General features: G+C 43.3%; 1 protein-coding gene across 1 annotated transcript; it reads right to left on the bottom strand.

The window, feature by feature from the left end:
• Positions 1–378: 378 nt before the first annotated feature.
• On the bottom strand, positions 379–7,794 carry ARL4D (ARF like GTPase 4D). Its single transcript, XM_081342917.1, has 2 exons — positions 7,589–7,794; positions 379–5,760 (listed from the first exon to the last, which is right to left on the bottom strand). Exon 2 carries the CDS (start codon positions 5,704–5,706, stop codon positions 5,338–5,340), a length of 369 nt encoding a protein of 122 aa, XP_081199043.1. The 5' UTR covers positions 5,707–5,760; positions 7,589–7,794; the 3' UTR covers positions 379–5,337.
• Positions 7,795–10,815: the final 3,021 nt, after the last annotated feature.

Below are 10,815 nucleotides of genomic sequence, written 5' to 3'. Positions count from 1 at the left end.
CAAGGGGTGTCTGGGTGGACAGGATTGGATTGCGGGGGGGGGGGGGAGATCCATCCCCTTCTGGTCTCCTTTTCTGCTTGTAGTTGGGAGTTCCACAGGGTCTGGGGAAGGGAGATCTAGTGTCAGCAAGGAGCAAGGGCAGCACAGCCAGGTGGGCAAAGCGCAATGCCTGGGGAGCGCTTGAGCAGGATGCAATTCTTGATTAATTTAACCATCTAGGCAGTGGTGGCAGCTTATCGGCTCTGGCATCACCTCTCTGAGCCAGACTGCAGTGGGGGAAGATGGGTTATCCCTGGATCCAGAGATTGACCTACTCACATTGGAGGAAGAGGAGGTTCAATGCTTTCCCACAGCCTCAGAATGGGCAGAGCTCTTGGGGTGATCTGATAGGGTGTAGGTGAGGGGGATTCCAAGGTTGGATGGCATTGGAGACTTGATACACCCCTCCAGATGCACAATGCCCCCAGGGCTAGGGGCTTCCATGAAAAGGAGGGCCAATTTCCCCAAGCCTCTTTCCCATGCAATGGTGCTACAATATCAAGCTGTATTAGCTAAAAATTATGTGGGTTGAAATTCAGCATATCTGAAGACAACCAGTTCAGGAAAGGCTGTGTTGCATCATTTGAGGGTTTTGTCATGGAATGGGGTTTTGCTTTATCAGTTCTTACATTGCCAACAAGCATAGTTTTCTTTCCAATTCTTCCATATTTTATTGAAATATAAATATTATTAAATATTTATGGAAAACAAAAAATGGTATACAAATATATCCACTATCAGAATACCAGAAAGGCACATTGAGGCTCAGGTCAAAGTTCATGCCACAGGAACAACTTCAAACAAAAGCTCAAGAAGGTATAAAACCCACTCCCTACTACATGTGCTCTCTCTTTTCTTCCAGAGCCATCTTTCTGTCTGGCTCTTCTCTTCAATAAACTACAACCTGCTTTCTAAACCAGTCTCCATGTTGTTTATTCCCGGCTTGGACTGGACCCTGATGAAGTCTTTTCCTTCAACAATTTGGCACCCAGGATGGGAGCTCCAAGCTAACTTCTCCAATGAACTGAGACTAGTAAGCCCCATCTTGACAGCAGCAGACCCCTTGTGACTGTGGATGGGTTTCCCAGACTCTGGCCATGTGGAGCAAGGGTAATAAAAGGGAGTTCTGAGTTTGAGCTCAAAGACTGCTTTGAAAGAATGTGGGTACCTCTAAATTTTAACTTTTGAAGACCAGGGGAGCAAAGGAAATGTGTGTATGTCTGTGTGTGAGAATGAGAAGACCTTTTCCCAATCACAGTTGGATTATGCTCCCTCTGGATTTTCCTAACCACAGAAAGGATCTGTTTAAGTGATAGACCCTGGAAAGCATGGAGGTTTGGCTAGAGCACAGGACCTTTTGTTAGGGAGAAGGGAGAGGCTGTGTGAGATGGAATGGAAAAATGAATGAAAGAATAGGATTTGGGCAACCAGCTGGTAAGGCCTAAGCAAAGCCCTGGGAAAAAAGGAGGGGTCAATACCTCTGGGGAGCAAGGAGAGGTTCTCCCAGATTTTAGTGAGTCCAAAAACAGACAGGAAAAGGAAAAGGCCAGGGAAGGAGGTGCCCATACTCACTGTGGGGAGCATCTGCAGTCCTCCCAGATCCCTTTATGATCTGAAAATTGACGGCAGGGTTCCCTTGGAGAGAGGGGGTCCATACTCTGTAAAGGGAAGCAGAGTCCCCCAATACTCCTTTTGGTCTGAAAACTGTAGATGGGGGCAAGGGGCTTCACTAGGAAGCCCAAAATTCACTGGGGCCCAGTGAAGACAAAGTGAATCCCTACATCAGGAATAGGGAAACATGGGAAGCTCTAGCTTGAGGGTCATGGTAGGCTCCCCATTGGAAGACGTGCTTGATGCCTGGGACAGGAGGCAATTCCCTGTCTAGGCAGGTTTGAAAAAGAAAAAAGTGAAAGATTTGTGTAAAAAATTGGACTTTGTTCAGGGCTTTGCTGAGAAACCAATTTGGCTAAATAAAGGTACTTAAAAGGAAATTAAAATATAGGAATAGTGATTTTTTTTTCTCTCTTTCTTTCTATGCAACCATGTGATATGTTTAACAGGAGGGCGTTTTCTGTGGGTGCGCCTGACCTTTGGAACCGTTTACCGGTTGAGCTCCGGATGGCTCCCGACCTTCGCTCCTTCCGACGTGATCTAAAAACCTATTTGTTTGAACAATCCGGCCTGGTCTGATGGGTTTTAATTATTGTTTTAATATAATTTATTTTTACATTTGGGCACTAGGGTTTAATTTGTTTTTAATTTTGTATTTTGGTTATTTTGGTATTTATGGCCCTGTTCACCGCCCTGAGTCCTTCAGAAGGGCGGTATACAAATTAAATTAAATAAATAAATAAATTTGAGTCCCCTAAGTTGAGATTTCTGGTGAGAATGACCAGGAAGTGTAAAACTAAGACTTAACTCCAACTGCTTGTGAAGCTAAAATGAAACTAACCTTTAGATGACCCTGACTGTTAACTCCAACTGTTTTGGAGGGAAACTTTGAACATTCATATTTGGGCGGGTTTTTTCAAGTATTGTGATTGGTTAAGGCCCTGTGGGTTCAGAGTATACATTACAGGCAATTGCCTGCAGTTCTCCAGTTCTAGTTTGAGTCAATAAATAATGTTGTAACTATGCTGGTGTGCTCCTTGCCTACTGAAGACCACTACTCAATAGTGGTGACGATGGTGGGATGCTGCAGAGGAGAGAACTGCTGCTAACCAAGAGACTGAAATCACTGGGTGATAGGCTGGATAAAGAGCCCCGGCACGCCTAGTTCTCACCACCCCCCCGCCTACCAATAGAGGCACGCTGAAATCACTGGGTGTCAGACCAGGTAAAGAGCCTTGGTGGGACCACGCTCCCCACCCTGTCTGCCAGTAAGACACGCTGGAGGCACAGATATACCTGAGGGATCTGTCTCCAGGATCCCAAAGTGCAGCACAGCTCCAATCACAGCAGTACAGGCATTAAACAGGGTTTCAAACAAGAAGCAGAGTTCCAAAGATGTGACCAGAAGTTGTTTAAACTATTGTTTGTCACAAAGTTCTGAAAGCAGCCACACCCCCTTTATACCTTATGGGGTGTGGCTCAATGACTCAGCTACTCCCTGACCCTCCTACCCAACCTGTGTTGCTGCAAACACTTGGCCCTGCATCTTTCTTGAGGGTCTAGCCATGACTCATCTTCGCTAGACTGCTGCAGCTGCTCGAACTCCCTCCCAACCTGGCTACTCCCAGTCTGCTTCTCTCGGCCTTCAGATGGAGACAGAGGCCTTGCCAGAGAGGAGGGCCCCGACGAGGGAGGCCTTGCCAGTTCCTCCCCATCATCCTCAGAGTCCTCTTCCTTGGTTAGGACAGGCACGGGGGTCGGGGCCACAACACTATCCCCCACCGCAGGGCCCTTCCCCCGGGTCTGACGGTCGGGATGCGGTTGAGATGGGAATTGTTCGTGAAACGCCCGCACAAGATCGGGGGCACGAACTGCAAAGCATTGACCCAGGAGAGGTCCTCAGGCCCATACCCCCTTCCACTCAACCAAATATTGAAAACGCCCCTTAAGCCAATGGGAGTCCCGAATACTGGCCACCTCATACTCTGCTGATCCGTCCTGGTCAGGTGTAGGCAGTGGAGCAGGAACCGTCGGGCATCGGAGGGAACACGAAGGGGCTTTGGGGACCAGCAGGGATCGGTGGAAGACTGGGTGGATCCGCATGGAGCACGGCAGGGTCAACCGGTAGGCCACAGGGTTGATGACCGCTTCAATCAGGAATGGGCCAACGTATCAATGATCCAATTTCTTAGCCGGTCGGTCAGTCGGGAGATGCCTTGTGGATAACCACACTTGCTCTCCGACTGCCAGCGGTGGCATTGCTCGTCGGGAGCGGTCGGCAAACCATTTATAGTCCTCCTTGGCCCGGATCAATTGGCGATGTACCAATTGTTGGACTGCATACAACTCTGACAGGAAGTCCTGGGTCTTGGGAACCGGGGAATCTGAGGGAGCCAGAGGGAAGAGCACCTGAGCCCGCAAGTCCACCGGCTCATGGACTGCGGCCAAGGATTCCGCCGGTAGCACCGTCCCCGGGGGCAGTGGGTCCTTGGTGCGGAGGTACTCCAGCTTGTGGGACAGGGCATCTGCCTTCTGGTTGTGACCGCTGGGGATGCAGGTCACACGAACGTTGAACCAGGCGAAAAACAAAGACCACCGGATCTGCCGCTGGTTCAACTTCTTGGCCATCTTCAGGTATTCTAGGTTCCAATGGTCCATCCGGCCCTCCACCTGGTGTTGGGCTTCCTCAAGATGATGCCGCCAAACCTCGAACGCGGCCTTGATAGCCAGCAACTCTTTTTCCCAGATGGTGTAATTGCGCTCGGAAAGATTGAGTTTCCGCGAATAGTAAGCGCAGGGAAAAAGTGTGCCACCATCCACCGGGGCCTGCAACAACACCGCCCCAAGAGCCACGTTGGACGCGTCCGTCTCCACGATGAAGGGACGATTCGGATTGTGCTTTTAAAAGGGGGGATGGAGTCACAGATCCATGTCCAGCTTCAAATATTAACTGCAGAAACACTACCATTTCTGCAGGTCTGGATAATATGCTTATTCTGGACACAGGAATTTCCGAGGCTTCTGGTGACATCAGCCTGAAGTTTAACAGATATCTGGAAAGGTTAAAGAGCCACAAGAAAAAAAATACAGAGAGATAATCGGCTTGGAAAAAATCCAGGGGAAGAAGTCCTATGTTTTAGGTTATTAACAAATAGGTGAGGATTTGCAACAACCACTGGAAAATGTGCCGAAGAGCAAGGGAAACATGCTTCAGTTGAAAAATGGGGGAAGCGGGCAGAGGGACTACTCCCTCCAAACCATAAGAGGTGGGTACAGGTGTCTACAGGTGTACAGAGACTGAACATCTGCACAGGAGGATCATGACTCAAGAGGACTAATCCTGGGTGTGGTGCCACAGCAGGTTGGATTTGGAAAGCCCTTATATAAGTGTCCTGGGGCAGAGTTAAACCATTGCCCTCAATTATTTTATGATCCAGCTACTGCTTCCCATCCCACCCCCCTCATTTGAGCATTGCAAAACAACACAGTTGGGCAATCATCTGAAATATACTATCTCTCCTACAATTGCCCCAAGAAGAAAGCAGTTATGCTGTGGGAAGATGCTACCAAGTTCTGAACCAAGCTCTTGATTATTTGACAGCAGATCTTTCAGGGACTCAGTTTTGAAAATTTGAGAATTATTTTTAAAGTATACTGCCCAATGCTAGATATAGTCTTCCCCCCTCCTCAAGCATTATTATGGGCAATTCTGTGTAACTCAACGCGAGCCTCTTCCAAATGTTCAATCTCTGCCAAGTCCACCACAAAAACAATTCCATCTGTTTGGCGCATGTAAGATTTCCAGAGAGGACACAGCTTTTCCTGGCCACCCACATCCCATACTTGGAAAGTGATGATGCGAGAGCCTCCCACTGGCACCCGGATCTTCTCCATGTTGAAGCCCTTGGTAGGTGCACTCTTGATAAACTTCTGAAACTTCAGACGGTAAAGTAGAGATGTTTTGCCGGCTAGATCTAATCCAGCCACGACCACATGCAGAGTCTGCAAGTGAGGCAGGAAAGGAGGCAAAGGTGCCAACTGATTCCCCATAGTCATTGAATTGACACCAAATCTTGAAAAGCACCAATAGATGATCACTGCTCATGGCATCTAAGAAATTATGACAACAAGAACAGTTGTTAATACTTAAACCCATTATGGTATACAGTATTTCTATTGGATCACACCAAAAGATGTACTCTTCATATTCATATTCTAGCTTTTTGCCACAGATGCAGGTTCATCTTTTAGATTTAAGTACAAAGCTGATGTATTTTTTCTTTGGGACCTATATCATATATGAAGATATTCTTCAGATATCCAATATAAATCTAAATTAACAGAACTCTTAAATACCATAAGTAAAAATTTACATTGACCCGACATATAAAAAAAGAAGACACCTACAAAATAGCTATTGAGGCATTCCTTTGCAACAGAAAGAAGAAGCTGTGATTCTACAGATTCTGTTGCAAATTCCCGGTCTAGATTATGCCCAAAGTAAAATCTCTCTTTACAATCCACATTAAAGAAACTTCTGATTTTCAAAGCTTGAACCTTTTCTTCTGAGTTGGCCTAATAACATTATTAGCCTAAAACAAAATTTAAAATGTCTATGACTAACATAAGTAATCTTTATTTTTTGTATTATAAGATTTTTTCCCATTTATTCAAAATATACATACCATTTTTTCACAAAAAATGTGTTCTAACAAATGCAGGTTAAATTCATTCTGATTAAATGGATTGGGACTTATGAAAAATATTACTACTATATAACATTTCAGGAATTTCATCCAACTGTATGTAGTAAAATGTAATTAGGATACCAGGAAGTATTTTTCCTTTGTTTATTATTCTAAAGGACAAACAAACAAACCATCTCTCCCAATCCACATAAAGGCTAGATAATGATCAGCCAGAATTAAGTAATATCCCCACCCCAATTATGGACAATTCATAACCCGCTAATAATAATGATTCCCTGAAAACAGGAATCAATTTTTATCAAGAATAATTTCCAGTCTTCAAACTGCTATCCATCACAGAGACAAAAATTACTATAAAAAAGCTGTATCAGGTTTTCTACTATGACAGCAACTGCACTATTGCTCTTAAGATGAAGCAGGGACCCTTACATATAGGAGGAAAGAATATTTGCATACAATCAGAAGAGTAATTTTTCCCTTCTTTACTAAACCCAGCCAGATCTGGACATTATAATCAGATTTAGATAGGTATGTTCAATGCCTCTCAGCTTAAATCTAGACCTTTGGGCTCCCCCACTGAGAATACAAAGAAAGAGCAAGGTCTGCACCAAAGAGCAGGCTAGAAGGCAGAGACAGGTTGTAGGGTTCAAATCTAGCCCTATCAGATGCAAGCGACTGCAGCAGACTTAAAAATTGAGACTAATTTAAAAACGTGGACCGGCAAACATTCAGTCCACACATGCATCAGAGAAGGAACTTGCAAACAAAGTTACTCCAATTTTCCCTGAAGCTTTTTATTTTTTTGCTTCCTTCCTACAATTCAAACAAAGGAGGTCGTTTTGTTGCTTCAGTTATAAACTAAAGTGACGTGACCGCAAATCTCGCAGAGCGGCTTCTGAATCCGCAGGTAGGCGACGAGAGACCACGCAAGCGATCCAAATCTTTTATCTCTGAGCTGCCCATTTCTTTTAGAGAATTTGAACAGTGGAAAAGAGTTAAGCCCGCTTAGAAGCATCACCCTGGATTTAAGCCCCAACCACCAAGCGAGGGGAAGAGTGCATTGTAATCACTCCCCGGAGAGAAGGTAGTAAACTCCTCGTATATTCAGTGTGTTTTTCATTTGCAGTACTCGTTCGATTTCTAACATGAAATAAATTTAGTACTGAAAATAGGTGCCGAGATTCGGCCCAAACTCAGATCTGCCTAATGAAAACTAGCCAGAACTTTACCTCCATCGGCGACCCAGCTGATAACTGAACATCCGCAGTCCACAAGCACCCAGCCGGCGCCTCAGAAACTCTTCATGCGCTCAACCGCCAACTACCAAAGCAGCAGCTGCGATCGCGGAAAGGAAGGTGGGGCTTCTTCGGCACCAGTCAATAACTGCCTGGCGTGTGGATGGCTGCAAAGAGGCGGAACCTTGGTGGAGGAGGGAGCAGGAGAGAGCCAACCAAAGGCTCGCGAGAGTTCCCTCTCCTACTGCGCTCGGTCCGGGACTTGTTCGAAAGGGAAGCAAGGGGGGAGGGCATCCTTGTGGCCTGAGTTACTTTTAGTTCCCAATTCTGTACCTTAATCTGGGGTTATGTGAAAGAGCACAATGAAGCCACAGCGTGTCCCCGGGCAGTGTGCAAAATTTGTTTGCTTCTGTCAGTCGCATAGTTTATCACATATAGGGCATTCGCTGCCCGTTTTGCACTTCGTGAAAAATCGTTCTGGGGCACGCTGAGCTCCCGAGCCCTACTCGCTTGTGAAAGACATGAAATCGAGGTGGAGACAACGATCCAGAGCACAGGCAAGAGGCTTCCTCCCTGGGGAATCACTCCCAAAACAGAAGTTTGGGGACCAGCTATTCAAAGGAATTCCAAGTCACAGGCCGCCTGCCTGTGTTCCTAAACATTTAGCCATAAACCACGGTTTACGGCCTAATGATTTGGGTCCGTATAAATGCTACACTAAAAAAATCCACAGGGCTCTGTTTTTCTACGAAGAAGTTAATAAACCTAAGTCTGCACTTTTCTACTTCGCAACGAATTGTCATCGGAGGCACTCAAGACTAAAAGCATACTACGGTATTTGTTTTCCTGAGCAACCGTAATCACTACTACTTTCCCCTGAAAAGTGAGACAAAAGTGTAAAGATCTTTACTAGACCCAGGCTTTGAACTGGCAGTAACGCCATCCTGTATGCACTCTTGTTAATTCCAGAATAAAGGTTTACAAAGCGGAACCTTTGGAAGAGGAGCTTGCTTTACCGAAATTGATCAGGACTTTTAAGATTTCCATTATTTCCCTAATGCTTCCTTGTCTCCCCCTCCCTCCTCGTTTTAAAGTACAAGGAAAACCAGAACTCTCGGTTTTCGCTGCTCTCTGGTGGCCAGTTGTGCTACGTGCAGGAAGGAGAGGCTGGCGTCTCCTGAGTTGCCCAGCATCAGAGCATTGTTGTTTAAAAAATAAATTTTATTAAATACACATTTAAAAACAAAAGTGGACAAGATTCAACTTCCCTAGTTACAACACTACTGTTAGTATTTTCTTATGTTACAAAGAAAAATAACAAAAACCTAAAATACAGTCTATAACAGGACAGAGTATATACATATAACATCAGTCATTTTTTTAATGAGCTATCATTCCATCCTCAACGATATATTTACATATCTTTCGGTTATATCCAATACATAGATACTAATAAAAAAAATCCTTACATTGTCAACAAGTCAACCAGTGTTCGTCACAGTGATCCTCCTTAACTCTAACCAATTATACAAATTTTGCCAAATTTCATAATACTCCGTTTCGTTCTTATTTTTGATCTCTAGAGTCAACCTGTCCATTTCCGCGCAGGATAAAATTTTATCTATTATTTCTTCTTCAGTGGGTGTTTCCTTTCTTTTCCATTTTTGGGCATATGCCAGTCTTGCTGCAGTTAAGATATGTACTAATAGGTAGAGAGATGCTTTACTGAGATTGTCATTAATAATCCCTAATAAAAAAAATCTGGTTTTAAATCTATTTTTTGTCGCAATATTTCCTCCAACCAATTTTTTATCTGCTGCCAAAACATTTTCGCTTCTGAGCATTCCCACCACATATGATAGTAAGTCCCTGGAAACCTTCTGCATTTCCAGCACATTGGTGATATTTTTTTGTCTATTTTTACTAACCTTGTAGGGGGAAGATGCCATCTATAAAACTTCTTGTACAAGTTCTCTTTGTAGGAGGTGGCTAGCGTTAGCCTCCTATTTCTCTCCCATAATAATTGCCAATTATCTAAGTCAATATTGTAGCCAAAATTTTTACACCAGATTAACATTGTTTCTTTTACCTGTTCTTCTAACATGTCCTGTTCTAATAAATATTGATATACCTTTTTTATCATTCGATCTTCTGTTCCTAGAAGAATTTTATCTAATTGTGTATGCTCTAATTTTATCCCTGGTTCTTTTTTTATCTTTTCTGTATCGTGACTGTATTTGTAAGTATGCCCACCATTCCAACTCTACACCATCTTCTGATAATCTTTTTCTTGTTTTCAGGTCTCCATTGTCATCTAAGAGATCTTTATATGTGATTACACTTCCTAGATTTATAAATGTGGGGTGCATAAAAATCTCTAATGTAGATAGCCAACTGGGAATTTCTATATAGTTAAACTTTTTAATTTTTAACCATACATCTAATAATGCTCATCTAATATAATGATTCTGAAAGTACTGGTGGGCCCTATATTTTCCATCCCACATTATAGCATGCCACCCAATTTGCATGTCATGACCTTCTAGCGCTAGTAGTCTTCTGTTTTTAAATGTATCCAATCCTTTATCCATACCGCTATTGCTGCTTGATAATATTTTTCCCAATCTGGGAGGCTGAGCCCTCCTCTTTCATTTGCATCCTGTAATATTTTAAACTTGATTTTCGGTTTTCTACCTTGCCAGATAAATTTAGATGTAATTCTATTTAAATTTTCAAAAATATCCTTACCTAATTTTATTGGTACGCATTGGAATAAAAAGAGTAATTTGGGCTTTATATTCATTTTGCTATTCTTCCCATAAAAGAGAGCTGCAAGTTTTTCCATCTATCTAGGTCTATTATAATCTGGTCAATTAACTTATCATAATTATCTCTTTTAAGTGTAGCACATCTTGCTGATAATTGGATCCCCAAGTACTTTATTCTTTTAGATGTCTGGATGTTAATTTTTTCTACTAGCTCAGTTTCTTGTAAGTTGGACATATTTTTAACTAGCATTTTAATTTTTTCCTTCTTGATTTTTAATCACGTAACATCTCCATAATTTTCCAGCACCTGTAATAATCTTGTCCCAGATTCTAGAGGGTCTTCCAGAATGAAAACTAAATCATCCACATAAGCCTGTAGTTTAACTATCTCTTTTCTGATTTCTAATCCTTTAATCATCTTGTCTTTTCGGATAATTCTTGTGAGTGCTTCTA

This window comes from Vipera berus, assembly GCF_964194415.1.
Source record: "Vipera berus genome assembly, chromosome: Z".
NCBI classification, from domain to species: Eukaryota; Metazoa; Chordata; class Lepidosauria; order Squamata; family Viperidae; genus Vipera; species Vipera berus.
The sequence above is the reverse complement of the archived record's forward strand: the minus strand, read 5'-3'. Positions and strand labels throughout refer to the sequence as shown.

Excerpts from the sequence above, each read along its gene's own strand:
- ARL4D (XM_081342917.1), bottom strand. The coding sequence starts at position 5,706 with ATGACTATGGGGAATCAGTTGGCACCTTTGCCTCCTTTCCTGCCTCAC.